The sequence below is a fragment of the Mastigoproctus giganteus genome, chromosome 1 (assembly GCF_048544385.1).
Source record: "Mastigoproctus giganteus isolate SK-2022 chromosome 1, ASM4854438v1, whole genome shotgun sequence".
NCBI lineage: Eukaryota > Metazoa > Arthropoda > Arachnida > Uropygi > Thelyphonidae > Mastigoproctus > Mastigoproctus giganteus.
In genome coordinates, this window is record NC_143575.1 from 166,404,769 (window position 1) to 166,425,784 (window position 21,016).

The window sequence follows — 21,016 nt, forward strand, 5'->3', positions numbered from 1 at the left end:
TGAGAGAGGTCCTTTAGGCACTTCAGATCACAACTTGGTGATTGTCTCTAATCCAATGGAGCCTTTATCTCATGGCTATTCCCAACCTCGTGTTGTTTAGCATTACAAGAATACAAAATGGGATGACCTGCAAGATTTCTTTTCCTTGGTCGGATTACTGTTTCAAAACTTCTGATGTCAACGTTTGCTCAGGTCGTGTCAGTGAAATTATTCTTGCAGGAATGGAATCCTTTATCCCACTTGACTTTAAAATCTCGTCCTTTTTCTAAACCTTGGTTTTCCAATAAATGTGCTAAGGCTGTTCAAGGGAAGAATGTTGCATATCTTAATTGGCTTGTTTCTAATTCTTGAGTTTCATTTTCTGCCTACACCAAAGCTCACAACAGTTATAAAGCAGTTATTAATCAGTCCAAACTAGAGTTTGAACAGGCTAAGAGTAGAAAACTTGCTTCTTGGCCTAATGGTGGCCGAGCATTCTGGTCCCTTGCCAAAGCTATTGGCCGCAACTTTTGCCCGTCTCTGCTCCCACCTCTGTCCAAACCAGATGGTTCTGTTGTCACTTCAGCCAAGGATAAAGCTGACCTGTTAGCATCCCATTTTTCTTCCAACTCATATATTAATGATCTTGGTAAAACACCTCCCACCATTCCCAACATGCTCCATTCAATGCCTCCTGTGGTCTTCCGTCAAAAGGATGTCAGAAGGATTTTTACGAATCTTGATGCTAAGAAAGCTCCAGGTTCCAATGGTATTTCTCCACTTGTTCTCAAAACCTGTGCTCCTGAACTTACTCCTATTCTTTGCTGCCTTTTTTCACTTTCTTATTCCAAAGGTGTTTTTCCTACTGCTTGGAAATTTGCCCATATCCAGCCAGTTCCTAAAAAGGGTGACAAATCCCTCCCATCCAATTATTGTCCCATTGCAATTACTTCTACTCTTTCTAAAGTAATGGAGAAATCCATTAACCGCCAACTCTTAAACTACCTAGAAACCTTCCGTCTGATCAACAATCCCCAGTATGGATTCCGTCAGTGTCGATCGACTGGTGATGTTCTGGCTTATGTTACTCATTTATGGACTAATTCAATGGAGATATTCGGTGAAACACAAGTAGTTGCTCTTGACAGCTCAAAGGCTTTCGATCGTGTTTGGCATAAAGGTCTTCTAAACAAGCTTCCATCTTATGGTTTGCCAACTGTTTTTAGTAATTGGTTATCCAGTTTTCTCTCGTATCGCTCACTGAGGGTGATGGTAGATGGCTCTGTCTTCTAACTTCTCCACTAATGCCGGTGTCCCCCAAGGTTCAGTTCTTTCCCCCACTCTTTTCCTCTTGTATATGCTTCGATTGACTGGAAATCCTATCCGTAGTTTTGCCGATGATAGCACATTGCATTCCACTTTAAATTTTGAGAAACCTTGCCCTTTTTAATCAGCTTCAGCTTCTCGAAAATCTGCTACCAATTCCTTATATGCCGATCTTCATGTAATTTTCCAGTGGGGAAAGACAACTTAGTTGATTTCAATCCTTGTAAGGCTCAGTCTTGTCTTATATCTCGCAAAAAGGATTCTTCAGCTCCTATGGTTATCTTTAGTGACACTCCGATTTCTAGGCAAAATCATGTATCTCTTTTGGGGATTACCCTGACTTCTAATCTCTCTTGGCAAAAGCACATTACAAATATTGCTTCCTCTGCATGTAAAAAACTTTGTTTTCTCTTTCGCTCTCGGCGTTTCTTTTCTTTCAAACAGCTGCTCACTCTGTATAAATCGCAAATCCACCCTGCCATGGAATGTTGTTCCCACATCTGGGGTGGTGCCCCCAAAACCTCTCTCAGGCTTCTCGATTCCATTCAGAAGAGGGCAGTTAGGTTAATTAATGATTTATCCCTAACAGAGTCTCTATCCGAGTTTGCATCCAGTTCCTTTGTGACTATATCATATCAATTTTTCAATTTTTTTTTTCAATCACATCAATCATTTTTTTTTTTTTTTTTTTGAAAACACCAAACACGAAAGGTATCAAAACCTATAGTACTGTGCGTGGGTTGAAGGAGAAGTATGTGGGTAGAGGGATGCCGGAAACTTTGCTCTAGAGACTAAACATGGGTTTCACCACTTCAAGCCTCCAATAAGCAAAGTGGTGGTATTTCACCGGTTGATGAAAGTCATCTACCACTTAGAATTGGTCAGACAAGACTTCCCCTTAACAAACCCATTCTGTGTCTGAGCTATAACTGAAGTCTTGTCTAGATGATCCTGCAATGCTTCTCTAACCAGTGCCTCCATTAATATCCCTGGCACAGAAGTTAAACTAACAGGTCTGTAATTACCTGTGTCTCTAGTCCATGGGTACCTCTCCTGTGTCCAAGGAAGCTCTTATAATTATGACTAAGGGTGTGCTTACTTCCTTTGCTGCCTCCTTAAATATAACTGGATAGATTCCACCCACCCGTTTCTTATGTTGATCTTCAGCAATTTCTCCTATAATTTACTCTCAGTTATTTCAAGATTATCTAGTTTACTGCCAGAGTTTAATACACTTCTGGCATTCCACTCCCTGAATAATTTTAATACACCTCTGACATTTTCCTCCATCATGTGTGAATGTAGATGCAAAATATTCATTTCATTTGTTACCTACCCGATAAGGATCATCAACAGTTCAACCATCAATAATCAAGTGGACCAATTTGATTCATCCCCTTCCTTCTAGAGTTTACACAAGTAAAGAACTCTTTGCTGTTTTTCTTTGCATTCTCTGCCAAAGATTTCTCGTAATCTGCCTTTGCCTGCCTAACCTCATTTGTGACTTGGTTACAGATCAGTTTATATCTATCATAGGCTTCTGTGCCACCTGTTAATTTATATGTATCCCATGCATTTTTCTTCTCTGTCCCATTTCTAAGTAGTTCATCTCACATCCATTTAGGCCTAAATCTTGAACATAGCTGGTATGAAAAACCTAGTAGCTTCCAAGCTTCCACTTTGAATGCTTCCTATTTTGAATTTGCCGTTGGTAACATCATCAGTTGATCCCACCGTATAGAATTTAAATACTATCTCAGATCACTGTAGTCACCCTTACAAAAGCAAAAACCGTTCCCTTTATTCCTGATGGTAGTTACCTATTTGAGTAAATTCCACTTGAGGACACTGTGATCACTGCCACCTATTGGTTCCTTTTTCTGCAGATTCTTAATGCATGAAGAATCACTACTGATAATCAGATCAAGAGATTACCCCCTCTAGTTGCCTCCCGAATATTCTGCAGTAGAAAACAATCATCCAATAAATCCACAAAAGCCTTGTTAGTGTGTGAGTGACCAACCCACAAATTCCAGTCAATCTCTGGGAAATTATAATCCCCCATTATAAGACACTCTGATTTACTTGCCCACTATTTCTCTGCACAATTGGTCATTATACTCATCAGACTCATTAGGCCTATAACTCATACCTACTCTCATTTTTTCTTTCATGCTTATGTCACACACACACCAAACAGATCAACATTGCATTGTCGACTAACATCAATTGGATGCACTTCCTTAGATATTATGTTTCTTATTAACAGCATAACCCCCCTTCCTCTCCTGTCTATCCTTTCTGTACACATTGTACTCCCCAAATTCCAATTCTGCACTGCTTATGTCTGTGCGACACCATGTCTCTGATATCCCATCAATATCTGCCTTTGTTGTATTGACTAGCACTTCAAGCTCATCAAATTTATTACCAATAGTCGTAACATTGGTGTACATGCAAGTTTCTACTCTTAGTTACCCTAACACAGCCAAGGTATTCACTTGTTCCCCTATGACTCACAGCAGTCCTGGAAATCCCCATTGCCTTGTTCTCCAGGCCGCTGCTCAATAGAAGCAGTGCAAGAATCACCCTCACCTCTGCCAGTGGCCAATGTTAATTCATTAGTCCGTGTATCCCTCCCCCCACCAAGCTAGCAGTTTTCCAACTCACCTAACTCTGCCTCGATAGCATCAGCAAATATTCTTGCACCCTTTCTATTTAAGCGTATCCGATCCCTGTAGTAGCAGTCTCTCATGTTAACAAGCACAGACCATGCTGAGAATAATTCTACCCCTTGAGCCTTGCACAGTCTCTCCAGGGCCGAGTCTCTCATCATATACTCTTCCTATCTTGCGTGGGCAGAATTGCAAACACTTGCAAATTCAATCCTAACTTATGGCTTTTTTTCAACATTGACCTGTACTTGTTAAGTAATTCTGCCGGTCTCCTACTGTTAATATCGTTAGTGCCAAAAATACAAATACATATAAATAATATGTTGGTATATACTTATATTATTTTTTTTTCTAATATTTCTTTTGTTTTTTGAATCTATCTTTTTATCAAGTTATTGAGAATTTAACAAAATAGTGGGTAAAGTGTTCATTTTTTAATGGCCCCAGGGGTTTCCCCATCTCCGCTCTCACTGATATAGCGAGGAAATATAATGAGGAAATTTTTTCGGTCCCTTGATGCTCATTATAACTAATTTCGACTGTATTAATATAGAGGAATGCAGAAAAACTGAAAGGCCTGCTAAAGGGTTAGTGATTTTAATACATAAATCATTGAAAGAAAACATAGATGAATATAATCCAGAATCTAGTCTTTTATGGAAAATCTTTTGAGATAGCTCAATTCATGCTCAGAAGTGCCATCCCATTCTGTGATCTTACAGAATTTCTTATGAGGATGATTCAAGAGCCTTTTATACACAACTGTTGCCATGAATTACCAGAGAGCCCAAGATGTATTTTTCAAGGAATTGCTTAGATAAGTGAAAATATAATTTGGAAAGTTATGAAGAATTTCATCAACATATTCACATTGGAAGGAAAATATTTATTGCATTAAATATTTTGAAGAAAACCCAATTTTTTAAAATAAATATACATAAGTGAGTTTGTTCTGTATTTTTCAATAAAAATCGTTTATTCTCAACACGCGTTTTTTTCTGCCAGACCTTATATAAAGGTTAGACCCATCTTCAATACTTCATACAGGTTTAAAAACATCATTTTAGGAAGGAAGGACATAGATCTCTTAGAAAGGGTGCCGATAAGAGCAATAAGTTTAGTTACTAGGCATGCACTAGGAGTCCTAATTCAGGTTTGAAAAGCATTGAGTAAATTAAATGTAAGGTTACTATAATTTCACTATTGTAAATTAAATGCTAATGGCAACATAGATGCACATGAAGGGGCATAAATTTAAATTGAAAAAAAGTTAGTTGGAAAATATGTGTGAAAATTTGCCTACAGACAAAGAGTAAGGTGCTGTTAGAAAAGACTTCTACCTAATGATGTGGAGGTTAGAAGTATGAATAAATTTAAAGGACAGCATTTTATTTATTTTTTTTTTTCTAGCTAATGCTGTATAAGGTTTTTGCTTTCCCTGCATTATTTTGTTAATGCTATTGGATTCTTGGGATTCTTTCTCTTTGCCCAGATTAATTGCCTGAGGAGACATAAATTCAAATTGAGGAAAGACAGTTGTAGAATAGATGTGCGGAAATTTTCCTTTAGCCAGTGGGTGATTGATTGCTGGAACAAACTTCCATATGTCGTTGTAGATGTTGACAGCTTAAATAAATTCAAGGTAGAACTAGACAAACATTTGGAGCGAATGGATGTGTGAAATGGGAAAGTTTTTTTTTTTTTTTTTTTTTTTTTTTGGCTGATGGTATATAAGCTTTCTTTCTTGCATCATATACCTGTACTAATGCTAATGAGCCCACGTTCCTAGGTTGTTAGTGGAGGGAATATACCTCTCTTCCCTGATGGCAAGAAAAATATAATGCAGTAAAGTGTTTTTTTTATCAAACTGTTTCAACATATGTATTGAAATCTATTGAAATTTAACTGCTGCAATGGGCATATGCAGCCTGTTGCTAGCAGTTTAATGTTCACATAACATTTGTTACATTTTCATTCAAAAGTTTTCTTCACACACCTCTTGGTTGTTTATTTATATTCAGTACATTTATTCATAGTTTTGACAGAAGTTGTTATTGGGGCCACCCACTGTCCAATGAGAGTCCAGCAAGACCCAGGACAGCAGTAAACAACATTGTCTTGAGTTTGTAAAGAATGATGAATATGTCATTTTGTTGATCATTCAGTAAAAAATTATATTAGAAATTTTAGGACAACTAGTGGATAAGGGCGGAAACACACTTATCACGTCATGTGAATCTCATCATAAAAGTAGTACTCTGTAGTCCCTGTTTAATGTAAATTGCGAAGTCGGTTGTAGAAGAAATGTCACTGTAATGTAGGGTGGCCAGATTAAAAATTTGATCTCGAGGTACTCATGCTTATGTTTGGGGTATTCATTCCTCGTTTAGGGGTACTCGCATTATATCTTAAGAAAACAGAACAATTTTAATAACAACCATTTTATTTATATATTTTGTTGATTTTGTTGAGTTCGTGGAATGCAAAATTAGTCAAATTTAAATAAAATTAACCGAATTATAGCCCGTGCTTTAATTTGTTTAATTCGGAAAATTTTATTGCAAAAGTTGTAAACACTAAAGGAAACTTTTATAAATATTAACATCAAATGTTTTACATAATTGTTTACAATACATATTCAATAAACCCGATTTATTTTATCAAAAAGAAAATATTTACCTAGCAATACTTTTCATTTTAGCGAATTTTCTTTTAACAGTTTTTTATTTTTTAGTGTATATGCATAAAATTCTTTGCATGATATATTGTGATTGGTTTTCTGCAACAGTTCTCCTTCAACATTCTTATTTCTATCCTTTTTCCACGCTTTAAACATTGAGCTAAATACTCACTCACTCATTGTATTTGAGGCAAAGCAAAAACAAAATTAATATTTTTTGTGTATTACATACTTTGTAAGCATTTAAAATTTTTATCCAAACATCTGTGGTATTCTGAGATCTTTTATCGCAATATTTCTACAGAATGATTTCAACAGAACATATTCTTCATACAGCAAATTGATATTGATTTGGGAATTTTAAATAAAAAAAAAAATTTGTTGCCTGATCCTTAAAACATTACAATGAAATAAAAAAGAAGTCAAGTAGAATGTAAAAGGTTATAAAGTAAGCATAATATAAATATTCTACAACCCTCTTTGTAAATAGGATAGAATGTCGTATTTCAGTCTGTAATTAAGAGTGCATTTCAACAACAACTTTATCGTCAGTTAATCCTTTCTTCCTATATAATCATCTCAACAGGGCGCTTTATGATTTTTGCTTTTTTCAAATGTTAAAAAAGTGGTATCTTGGAAATTTTATTATACTTCCAAAAGGGGTATGTCTGGCAACCTGTAACAGTGTATATGTGTCATTCTCTTTGAGGAAAACTGAAGCAAAATCAATTGTTACAGTTCATCCTCCTCTTAAGATTTTGAAGAAGATTTAGAAAATGTATGCATTTTTCTTATAGCCGAGAAAACAAAAGAGTACACAATGGATACACAACATAAACTGGAAGAGAACAGAAAAAGATGAATTCCATCATTTACTGCAGGACTTAGAAGAAGATGAAAATCGTTTCAAGATGTACTTACGGATGAATAAAGAAGAATTTAATTTCCTATATAATCCAATTAAGGATGACATTCAAGGGCAAAATATGCAATTTCGAAATTCAGTCAGCACTAAGGAAAAATTAATTATATGTTAAAGGAAAGTTAAAATACTGCAAGTTTAATTTTGAATAAGGACTTATTCTGTCAAAATATGAAACAAAAATTTTTAATGAAATTTAATTACAAAAAACTACTTCTCAATCCTAAAAATTGAACTTGTAAGAAATTGTTATGAGTTGTGCAAATTGAAACGATCGACCTGTTCGTCCTCTCAATTTGTAATTCCGTTGGACTATTTTCCTACTTTTGCCATTTTTGAGCATCCCTGTGACTGGACATTTGCGGTGAGTATGCTGAGTAGTGGTCGAAGTGGAGGGTGCTTCGGAAAGGCAACAGGAGCAACGTCCTTGAAGTTATCTGTTTTCGGATATTCTTACTTGTGCGTTGAAAACAGATTATTTACTTCAAATTTAATTTTCTATTAGCATTTCCTCCATTTTCCTCTTGTCACGCAGTCACGCCTAACAAAATTTGTTTGAACAGAAAAATCTGACTTCCTGACAATGTCATTTGGCCTCGAAGCCTGACGTGTTATCTTGTGAATACAGCCAGTTTACTTCTGAAATCCTCGGTTTTTTTAGAATTAAACAGACACAAGAAAAAATTATTCATATTTTTTTGCTGTTTATGTTTTTTATTTGAAATAATCTAAATTCTGTTTGTTTTTGAACAAAGTATGTTATTTTATTTATTTATTTTTCTTCTTTCAGCAAGAAACTGATATAAGATTGAGGGAACTTCTTGAGGTGAGTGGTGATATTTCTTATTTAAGTAGTCATGTTAGATTGCCAAATTATATTTTTAAAAGTATAACATAATAAATACAGGCAGTCCTTAATTTAGGAATTTATATTCCCATGGTTCTTTTGTATGTCAGAAAGTTCTTGAATTTTACTCTTATAGGTATTGACCATTCTGGAATGCATTTCTGGATATTTTTAAATATTTCTGGAATGCATTTTGTTATATTATACTATATTAATATTTTGCTTTGTGAGAGTGATGTTGCTTAAAGGTTAATGTTTACTGGGAAGAGGAAGGTGAAGGTAATGGTTGGAATCATCAGGGTCAGGAAAAACTGATTGTGTGCTTCTGGGAATGGCTTTAAAAGCAGTGGTGTAGATGGTACTGGTTCTGTAGCAACTGCTTTCTTGAAGGATGTCTAAACAGTTGTTTTTTCCTTTTTGCCTCATATATGACCCACTGGCAGGCAAAGATATAATGAATACCTGCAGAACAACAACACAAAAAAAAAAAAAAAAAAACACTACCCACTTCACTTGTCCATCCTCTAATAATTTCTCTAATCCTTCCTTAAATGCAATCAGACTAATCACTCTCACAACACCAGATAGAAATTTGTTCCCAATTAATTACTCTCTAGCTAAAAAAACAAATTGTCACATCTATCCTATAACCATCCTTTTTATGTTCCCTTATTATGTGTCATCCAAGAAAGAATAAGGATGCAATTGAACCCCTTGGTTTATCCAGTTACTGCCTGACTGACTTGATCTTCTTGCTCTTCTGATAGAAGTTCCATCAACACTTGGTTTGTGAGTTCCTTTCTGTGTCTGTTGGTAATTTTCTGGATGTAAACTTTATCCATTTCCAAATCCAGTTGCCTTCTAGGCACCATCTGGCTGTTAGTTACTATCTCTACAATTTCTTCCACACTCCATTCTTATTTTGTTTTTTAATTTCATTACAAATCACATAAATGTTCTTTAGAACTTTTAAAATATTGTAGCCTTTCCAAAGCTTTTTCTCACATTACCCCACTATCCCCTTCTGTTAACCCAATAGCTTGTCTAAAGGTTGCCCAAGCAGGCCTTAAATGTTGCAGTGATGCCCTAGTCCATGTGAGACATCATGATGAGCAGGGGGAAAAAATCTTGTTGCTAGGGTGGAGCTCATCAAGAAAAGGGGATATCTAGAGGCATTATCAACAAGACCTTATCTTCAATATTACCTTGAAAGGAAACTTATTGCTGTTACAGTATACTTCTACCTATGAAGAAAATTATGAAGCTAGTCCTTATATTTGGCTTTTAGTATTAACTACTAAAGCAGTGTGCAAAGCTACTGGAAAAGTAATCCTCCATAGCAGTATAGTCGTTTCACTACTTGTCACGTTAGAGGAGCTATGAATTTGAGTTCCTTTGTAGACAGGGAATTTCTGAAAGCTTATTCAGTTTGGAGTGTAGCTAGTCTCAGGTGGGAGGAGTAGAGTAATCTGGTTTTTTTTGGTCTCCACAACATGCAAATTGTCCATGAACACACACTTATACACACATAATTCACACAGTGCAATATAAGTGTGTGTTCATAGATGATTTGCACGTTGTGGAGGATGAAAAACCAGAATAACTGCCTTTTTTCTGGTTTTCTTAAAAATCCGCAAGGATAATTGGAAGAATAGCTTTGCATACTCCTCTGAAGACTTCTCGATTATCTGAGTTTGCAGTCATCAGCTGAATTATTACCTAGTAGGAGCATGTGTTTACTTTTGCAGGATCATCTAGACAAGACTGCAGCAGTAATTCAGACACTGCATGGGTTTGTTAAGGGAGAGTCTTGTCTGACAAATTTGATTGGATATTAATTTGTAGTAACAAAGGAACTGGATGCAAAAAATAATTTTGATATCGTATACTTGGATTTCAGGAAAGCTTTTTACACTGTTGCTCATGGAAGACTACTGTACAAATTGGAGCAGAATGGTAAGGGTAAGTTGCTACAATCCCTTTATCAACCTACCTTTAATGGTCTGAAGGGTAAGTTGATAAAGGGATGGTTGAGTGGGAGAAGACAGAGGGTGGTAATCAATGGGCACTGCTCTTTGTGGACTAATGTTATTAGTGGAGTCCCACAGGGTTCGGTGTTGGGTCCACTGTTGTTTTGTATATTTAGCAATGATATTGATGAAGGTATAAAAGGCTTAGTGTCGAAGTTTGCAGATGATACAAAGGTTGGCAGGGTTGTTAATGACAGTAATGGCAGTGTGCTACTGCAACAGGATCTAGAAAATTTGGGAAGATGGGCTGAAAAGTGGCAACTGAAGTTTAACACTGACAAATGCAAAGTACTGCATATGGGTAGAAGTAACTCCAGAGGAACGTACCAACTGTGTGGTACTACACTTAAGGTGGTAGAAAATGAAAAAGACCTGGGAGTAATTGATATGAAGTAATTGACAGTCAGATATGAAGTTTTCTGAGCAATGCAGATGGCTGCCAGAGCAGGTCATGGGTTTTTGTCAGTGATATACAGGAATTTTCTAGCAGGGAAAAGGAGGTGATTGTCCCTCTGTATAAGGCAATGGTCAGGCCACACCTTGAGTACTGCATTCAGATCTGGAGGCCTCATTTTAGGAATGGATGTAGATTTGCTTGAGCATGTACAGAGAATGGCAACAAGATTGGTGAGGGGAAGGAAGGGATCCTCTTACCAAGAGAGGCTCAAGTTCTGCAAATTGCAGCAGCTGGAGATAGGCACCTGCAACGTGGTCTGATTGAGGTGTATAAGGCCTTGAATGGGTCGAGCATGCTGAATTCTGGTGGGATTCTTCCACTTGTTCAGATTACAAAGCTAAGGGGGCATAAATTCAAATTGAAGAAAGACAGATGTAGAATAAATGTGTGGAAATTTGCCTTTAGCCAGCGGGTGGTTAATTGATGGAACAAAATTCCATCTGTCGTGAAAGTTGATAGGTTGAATAAATTTAAGGAGGAACTGGACAGGCATTTGGAGGGAATGGTGTGATTTTTTTTTGTTTTTGGCTGATGCTGCATAAGCTCATACCCTTTCTTTCTTGCATCACATGCCACTATTACTACTACTTACTATAAAACCAGGTATATTCCTCTCCTCTTTGGCACTTTATGTTCTTGCCAAACTCAGTCTGTATGCATTTCCTGCATTCGATTTCAGTCATGGTGAGTCTTTCTGATTTCAGTGAAGGCTAAGCGCCAAGAAATCTGTGTTAAGGCTTGGGCTTATGTTTCTGAGAAATGAAACATAAACCCAAGTCTAAGCTCTTTTTAAATTTATAGCATCACCAGAGCTGCTCTTTCAAAGCTTACTGGCTGCACATCAGCTGGCAGGTGGCCTCCCTTAGCAAACTGATAGGTGGGAATACATGATGGTAGCCATGCCTACCAATTTGGCTCTGGAGAGATTGCGCAAGGCTTGTGGGGTTAGAATGTTTTGCAGCAATGTCTGTGCTTGTTAACAGGAGAGACATTTTACAGAGATGGAATGCACTTAAATAGATGGAGTGCAAGAAGCAGTATTAGATTGGTCAAAAACCTGCTAGTTTGGGGGGTGATACACAGATTAATTGTTTGCTGGCTGCAAGTAGAGGTGAAATTTATGTGCTGCTTCTGTGTGGAATTACAGCAGCCAGAATATGAAAGTGGGGAATTTAAAGAGAATCCTCATGGGACAAGGAAATATATGGAAACTTTTATGTGTAGGGTTACTAAGAGGAAAAACAGGCACACATTTCCATGCATTGTACACTAATGCAAGAGTATAGTAAACAAATTTGATCAGTTTGAAGTATTGGTTGTCATCAGATGTGGAGATTGTAGTGATATAGGAATCATGGTGTCACTGAAATATAGGGAATGCACACTTTTAATAGGATCAGTACAATTTGTACAGAAAGGACAGACATGACAGGAATAGCAGGGTTAGAAAGATTCCTTTCCTCAACAGCTATGGATCATTTACCCTTCTTGTTCAATTGTATATTTCTTGAAGGAGAATTTCCAGACCCCCCCACCATAAAGCAATTGTCTTAGATCCCAAAGCCAGGATGGTATTCATAGATCTCAAGCAATTACTGACTCAACTTCTTTGATTAGGTGTTTGTATAAGTGTTAGAACATGTGGTTCATTTTTGATTGTTGTGGTACTTTGAAAGAAAATGATCTTTCCAAAACACAGCATCACTTTTGAATAGGCAGGTCTTGGCACCGTATAGTCAGAATTCAAACATATATATCTATGATGCCTTTTTTAAAGTCCAAACACTGAGAAAAAGGTTCCCCCATGGTATATATTAAACATAACACTCTTCGCTATCAGAATAAACTCATAAATTCAATCAATTGTTTTCAGTGCCCTCTATGTTGATGATTTACAACATCTTCTGTTAGTCTTACAGCATGAGAGTAACTAAAAGACAGCTGCAAAAAAAAAAAAATAATAATAATAATAAAAGCTAAAAACTGCTTCAGTAAATGGGCATTAGTAATGGATTTAAGTTTTTATCACAGAAGACTATCTGTATACACTTCTGTTATAAGCAAGACCATCATCTTGATCCAGAACTTAAGCTACATGGAAATACTATCTAGTTAAATCCAAAGTTGAATTTTTAGGAATTATAATTGACAGAAAGTTGATCTTTCTTGAGCATAATTGCTAGTTATAGGTGTAATGCTTGAAAGGCATCAGCATCCTGCATAACCCCTGGGGTTCACATCTGGTGAGTATGGGCTTGGCACACCCAGGGTCCTGAGTGTAATGACTAATAATAATAATTTCCTGAGCTCCATCAAGTGGGGGAGCCAACTTGTGCACTTTACTTTGTTTATGTTGCGCATTGATTTGACTAAAGTAGATGATAGTGCTAAGATATATGCTTTGACCAGAACCAGCCCCTCATTGGCTCAACCCCATACACCATTCTACTATTCACATTGCTACTGGTACCTTTCATATTTCTCCTATATGAAATGCATACGTTGATGTCAATGAACCTCCTTTACTGCTTCACCATATTATGGTATGCAATCAAATCATTATGTTATGCAGTGTAGTTATCAATATGGTATGCAATCAAATCAAAATCTTGGCCTGATCACCTTATATGGCCATATGTTTTTATGCCACACTGGAAGTAACTTTTAAGTGCTTGTCTGAGAGAGAGAGAGAGAGAGAGAGAGAGAGAGAGAGAGAGAGAGAGAGAGAGAGAGAGAGAGAGCGAGCTAATCATTGTTTGACATTAGGATGAGAGTTCTCCCTCAATTTTTTTGTACGAGAGTAGATCTGGTTATGCCTGGATCAATGAAAATCTTTTTACCATGGATCATCCCTTTGACTTCTCTCTGCAGAAAACTTGATAAAGCGCAGTACACCACTACTTTGAAACACATCGAACATAATATTCTGATTTTCTGCCTATCTCTACTGATGTGTCAAAGTCTGAATCTTCTGTAGGATCTGTAATTTTCTATGACAGCACCATATCACTTCAGATTCCTCTTGAGTATAGGATCTACACAGCAGATCACGAGAATAAATCAGCCACAAATATGCAATTTGTGATTATTTAGTTGAAAACATAACATTGAAAACTAAATCATAATAAACAGAATTAACATAAATAAATAAGACAGTTATAATCCAGTGATTTAAAGAAATCCGAATATTCAAACATAACAAAGAAAAGAAGGGGTTTTCACGAGCATTCAAATGAAGGAGGAAACAATGGAACCAAAGGAACATACAAATCAAAGAATGGGGGAGAAACAAAAGAAAATTAAATGGACTTTAAAAATAAGAAAAAGACATAGCAACACTCATCCTCAGCAGTTCAATGTACAACTTCCTACCCAAGAAGGCATACCTTCATAATGACTATGACAAGAAATAAGAGGTAATTCTGCTACTTTTGTTCAATGGAATATTCCATTTCTGTAATAAGAAGTGTTACATAGTACAAAATTTAAACTCAGTTTTGTGCATTGCTGTATGCACATGGTTATACACAACCAATTGCCAATATAGATATATACAAATGGATGAGCAAAGGAGAAAAAGAGGAAACCTGTATTTACTCAAGGTATAAACTTGTATTCATTGTTATTGAACAGTTTGATTAAGAAATATTAAATGATAAATTGAGTATACCAATCAAGCAATCAACAAAGTTTGCTAATGAAGCAACAGCATTTTCTGAACAGCTCATAAAATGGATTCAAAGTCAAGCAATATTCTTCAAGTTTCTTATTGCCCAAATGTAAAAAAAAATTATACAAGTTATTCTCTGGTCTAGTTTGATCATGATGTCATAAGGAAAGCAATTTAGGATTTTTATATTTATGATAAAAGATTACTATGTCTAAATTAATCTCAGTATTAAAACACAAAAGAAATTTTAATTGGCAAAGTTGAACTTTTAGAAAAAATCTTCATTTGATGAGCTTTTGTTGGAAGAAATTTCAAAATTGAAGGAAAGTTTTAATGGCATGAAATGATATTATACCCAAGACAAAGTATTTATGGGAAATAAAGCAAATAAATGAAAAGAGACCTATTTTTTACCTTTTTGAAATCTGGATTGACAGTAATTTCGCATGCAGAAAATATAGTTCAGAAAAAATAGTTGTTGCAGTGATGATGAAAATAACTATTAAAAAAAATTTGTGACTAATGTCAAATATTATTTTTTCAATTTGAGTCAGTACTACTGAAGTTTACCAGAACTTTTCATATTTGTATGTTTTTAAATATTAGTTATTAATAGTGATAAATCATGGAAGAAAACATGTACCTACCAAACAAAAAAAAAATAATAATAAAAATTCACTTAGCCATCCCCTCTGATAGTTTCTCTAGTCCTTCCTTGAATTTATTGAAACAGTCTACTTCCACAACAATGGTTGGAAGCTTGTTATGGAAATCAACTACCCATTGGCTGAAGGAAAATTTTTATGCATCCCCTATTTATGTCCCCTCATGTGCAGGAGCAAGAGGAAGAATCCCATCAGTATTGTTTGCTCAAACCATTCAGTGGCTTAAAGACCGCAATCAGATCACCTCACAAGTGCCTATTCTCTTGATGCTGCAGTTTGCATAAATCACACATTTCTTGGTAAGGGCACCCCCTCTGTTCTTCTCACCTGTCTCGTTGCCCTTCTCTGTACCCATTCAGTAGCTCTATATCCTTCATAAAATGAGCCCTCCAGACATGTATGCAATACTCAAGATGTGGCCTGACCATTTCATTATACAATGGGATAATTACTTCCTTATCCATGCCAGCAAAATTACTGTATATCATTGACAAAACCCCATTGGCAAAACCCCCAAAATCCCTCTCTTCCTGTCTGAATTGCTCAGAGAACTTCATGTCAGACTGCACAATTATCTCCAGGTCCTTTTCATTTATCACCACCTTGAGAGTAGTACCACATAGTTGATATGTTACTTTGGGATAACATCTACACATATTCAGTATTTTACATTTGTAAATGTTAAACTTTGCCATTTCATAGCACACTTACTTAATTTTTCTAAATCTTGTTTCAGCAGCATATCTTCATTATTATCATTAATCATCCTGCCAACATTCGTATCAACTGCAAACTTAAACATTCAGCTTGATATACCCTCATCAATATCATTAATAATTTCAGAAAACAACAATGGGCACCGAACCCTGTGGGACTCTGCTAACATTAGTCCATGAAGAGCAGTGTCCATTGATAACCTGGTGCACTATGGCCATAGTTGCCGATGCACCTAAGAAATCTCTAAATCAACCAACCAGCCATTGATAACCACTGTCTTTCTTCCAATCAACCATTCCTTTATCCATTAATGCTACATTGCTCCTGTATCAAAAACTTTCTTGAAATCCAAATATATTATATCAGAATTATTTTCTTCATCCAGTTCCTTTGTCACTGCATCATAGTATAAAAAATCAAATTGGTCAGACAAGAGATTCCCCTTAACAAAACCACGATGTGACTGAAATATAATTGTAGTCCTGTCTAAATGGTCCTGCATTACTTCACTAACCAGTCAGTGACTTCATTATTTTCCCTGGAACAGAAGTTAAGCTAACAGGTCTTTAATTAGTTTTTTTTTTCCTTTTGATCCCCTTTGTGAATGAGGCACTTTCACAACTCCAGTCCACAGGGATTTCCCTTGAATCCAAAGATGCTCTCAAAATTGTGGCTAAGGGTTTGCTTACCTCCTTTGTTGCTCCTTCAACATAATTGGATAGATTCCTTTCACCCTGGGTGTCTTTTTTATGTTTAACCTCAATTTCTCTTCCACTTTCCTCTCAGTTCTAATAAAATCATTCAACTCCCTGTTATTAGTTTGATAAACTTCTCTTATCCCCCCACCTAAAGAATTGCTCGTGTGTGAACGTAGTTGTAGAATCCTTTTTCAGTCTGTCAGCAACGCAAGCAAGATCATCAACAGTTAAATCATCGATCAAGCAGGCCAATGTACTGCAACCCCCTGCTTCTTTTTCAGAAAACAACTTATTTATAAGTTGTTATTTATTTATACTTACTTATTTACTTATAAATAAACAACTTATTTATAAGTAAATAAGTCTTTGCTGCTTTTCTTGGCATTCTTTTTCAGAGACCTCTCGTAATCTGCCTTATGGAGGCTTGCCTAACCACTTTGTGACTTCATTGCAGAGTAATTTATATTTACCATAGGCTTCTGCATCACCTGATAATTTATATGCATGCTATGCATTTTTCTTCTCTGCCACATGTCTCCTTACATCCCGAATCCCATTCGCTGCTTTAAATGTCAGAAGTATGGTCATTCTCAAACAGCATGCCGAGGCGATGCTGTGTGTCCTCTTTGTGGTTCCAAGGAGCATTCTCAAGTAGACTGTACAGCTTCCACTCCTATTTGTCCAAACTGTAAGGGAAACCGCCCTGCATTTTCTAAAGCATGACCTTTGGAAAACAGGCAAAAAAATCCAGATATATAAAGTGGAACATAAAGTCACTTACCCTGAAGCAAGAAAGCAGGTGCACTAACCATGCCTAGCCAATCACACGCATCTGTCACCAGAAGCATTCGCTCAGCTGCAACTCAAACAGATGTCTCCATAGAACCGAGCATTTCTTTTGCCACCTGGGCCAAAACTGTGTTATCATGCAATAAGAAACCTACAGTCAACAAAACCAGGAATACGCCAATCATCATCCCAACTGATGCTATCTCAACCTTGCCCGAAACAACAAAATCAACTACCGTTGAAAATCAGAAGAAGGTGAAACCACGAAATAGCAATATGGAAACTGATGTTCAATCAGAGGATGACGATACAGTACTAGAGTTACATTAGCATTAGCATTAGTAGAGGCATTTGATGCCAGAAAGCAAGCTTATGCAGCATCAGCAAAAAAAAAATAAATAAATAAAAAATAACCACTTCCACTTCACCCCTCTGTTCGTTCGAAATACCTGTCCAGCTGAGCCTTAAACTTATTCAGGCTATACAACCTCCATGACAAGGGATGGAAGTCTGTTCCACCAACCAACAACCCGCTGGCTAAAGTCAAATTTCCTCACGTCTATCCTACATCTGTCTTTCCTCAATTTGAATTTATGCCTTCTCAGGTGTGATTATTCTGAGCAAGAGGAAGAATCCCATCAGCATTGAGCATGCTCAAACCATTCAAGGCTTTATACACCTCTATCAGATCACCTCGCTGGTGACTAGTCTCCAGACACTGTAATTTGCAAAACTTGAGCCTTTCTTTCTAAGAGCACCCCTTTGTTTCATTCACCAATCTTGTTGCCCTTCTCTGTACTCGTTCCAGCATCTCTACATCCTTCTTGAAATGAGGCCTCCAGACCTGTATACAGTACTCTAGGTGTGGCCTGACCAATGCCTTATACAAGGGAATAATCACCTCCTTATCCCTGCTAGAAAAATTCCTGTATATCATTGACAATACACCATGAGCTACTCCTGCAGCCCGTTTGCACTGCTCAGAAAACTTCATATCTGCCTGCACAACCACCCCCAGGTCCCTTTCATTCTCTACCACTGTCAGTGTAGTACCACAGAGTTGATACGTTGCTCTGGGTTGCTGTTTCCCATATGAAGTACTTTACATTTGTCAATGTAACTTCATTTGCCACCTCTCGGCCCATCTGCTCAACCTTTCCAGATCCTGTTGCAGTAGCATAGTGTCAGTAGTGTCCTTGATATACCATCATCAGTAAAATTTATAAATACAGAAAACAATAATGGACCTAATACTGAACCCTGAGGGACTCCACTAATAACATTAGTCCACGATGAGCAGTGTCCATTGGTTACCACTCTCTGTCTTCTCCCCCCTCAACCACCCCTTTATCCATAGCAGCAATTTGCCTCCAATGCCACACTGCTCCAATTTGTGCAGCAGTCTTCCATGTGCAACAGTATCAAAAGCCTTTCTAAGATCCAAGTATATAATATCAAAGTTATTCCCTGCATCCAGTTCTTTTGTGACTGCACCATAGTATCCAATCAAATTGGTGAGGCAAGACTTCCCCTTAACAAAACCATGCTGTGTCTGAGCTATAACTAAAGTCTTGTCTAGATAATCCTGCAGTGCTTCTTTAACCAGTGCCTCCATTAATTTTCTGGGAACAGAAGTTAAACTAACAGGTCTATAATTACTTGTGTCGCCCTTTGATCCTCCTTTGTGAATTGGGGTCACATTTGCACATCTCCAGTCCTTGGGCACTTCCCCTGAGTCCAAGGAAGCTCTCATAATTATGGCTAAGGGTTTGCTTACTTCCTTTGCTGCCTCCTTTAATATAACTGGATAGATCCCATCCACCCCAGGTGCCTTTCTTGTATTTATCTTCAACAATTTCTCCTCCACTTTACTCTCAGTTATTACAAGATTCTCTAGCTTACTGCCAGAATTGAATACACCTCTGGCATTCCCCTTGCTGAATAACTCCTCATGTGTGAATGTCGATGCAAAATATTCATTTAGTTTGTTAGCTACCTGAGCAGGATCATCAACAGTTGACCCATCGATATCAAGTTTACCAATCTGATTCATCCCCTTCCTTCTAGAGTTTACATAAGTAAAGAACTCTTTGCTGTTTTTTTCTTTGCATCCTTTGCCAAAGATTTCTCGTAATCTGCCTTCACCTGCCTAACTTCCTTTGTAACTTGGCTACAGATCAACTTGTATCTATCATAGGCTTCTGTGTCACGTGTTAATTTGTATGTATCCCATGCAATTTTCTTCTCTGCCATATGTCTCATTAGTTCATCTGACATCCATTTAGGCCTAAACCTTGAACAATATTTTTTAGTTGGTATGTAAAGCCTAGTAGCTTCCAACATAAGTTCTTTCAATGCTTCCCATTTTGAATTTGCTGTTGTAACATCATCATCAGTTGGTCCCACTGTATAGAATTTAAATACTGTCTCATTCCATTGTAGTCGCCTTTACGAAAGCAATAACCCTTCCCTTTACCCCTAATGGTAGTTACCTCTTTGAGTAAATCCCACTTCAGCACACTGTGATCACTGCCACCTAGTGGTTCATTTACCTGCAGATTCTTAATGCATGAAGAATCACTACTGATAATCAAATCAAGAGTATTACTCCCTGTAGTTGCCTCCCAAATATGCTGATGTAGAAAACAATCATCCAATAAATCCACAAAAGCTTTGCTATTGTGTGAGTGACCAGCCCCCAAATCCCACTCAATATCTGGGAAATTAAAATCTCCCATTATAAGACTCTCTGATTTACTGGCCCATTCTATTTCCCTGTACAATTTCTTATTATACTCATCAGAGTCATTAGGCCTATAGCACACTCCTACTCTCAATTTTGATCTCCCAATGCTTATGTCACACCAAACTGACTGGACACTGCTCCGTCCAGCAATGTCGACTGGCTTCACTTCCTTGGATTTGATGTATTTCTTAACTAATAGCATAACCCCTCGTCCCTTCCTATCCTGTCTATCCCTTCTGTAGACATTGTACTCCCCAAATTCCAGTTCTGCATTCCTTATATCTGTGTGACACCACGTCTCTGAAATCCCCACAATATCTGCCTTTGATGTTTTGAGCAATACCTCAAATTCATCAAATTTATTTCCTAAACTCCTAAGATTGGTGTACACGCAAGTATACATGCACCTGTTCTTTTTCTTAGCTACCCTAACACAACCCATGTGTTTACTTGTACCCCAGTGATTCCCAGCACTCTCTGAAATATCCTGCATCTTATTTTCCAGGCTGTGGCTCATTCCAATAGAAGCAATGCAAGAATCACTTTCACCTCTGCCAGTGTCTTTTGTTAATCTATTAGTCCTTGTATCCCCCCAATCTAGCAGTTTTCCGACCCACCTAACACTGCCTCGATAGCATCAGCAAACATTCTTGCACCCTTTCTATTTAAGTGTATCCCATCCCTGCAGAAGCAGTCTCTCCTGTTAACAAGTACAGTCCAGGCTGAAAAAAATTCTACCCCTTGAGCCTTGCACAATCTTTCCAGGGCCGAATTGATCGAGAGGGCTCTCATCATATACTCCCTCCTATCGTGTC

At 37.1% G+C, this 21,016-nt stretch overlaps 1 protein-coding gene across 1 annotated transcript in view; it reads left to right on the top strand.

Moving 5' to 3' along the window:
• The window catches only part of Vps50 (vacuolar protein sorting 50), a 731,402-nt gene that overhangs the window by 159,871 nt on the left and 550,515 nt on the right, over window positions 1–21,016 (top strand). The window contains exon 7 of the mRNA XM_090374870.1: window positions 8,373–8,408. Within this exon, the coding sequence (XP_090230996.1) occupies window positions 8,373–8,408 (36 nt within the window). The remainder of the gene's footprint in view (window positions 1–8,372; window positions 8,409–21,016) is intronic.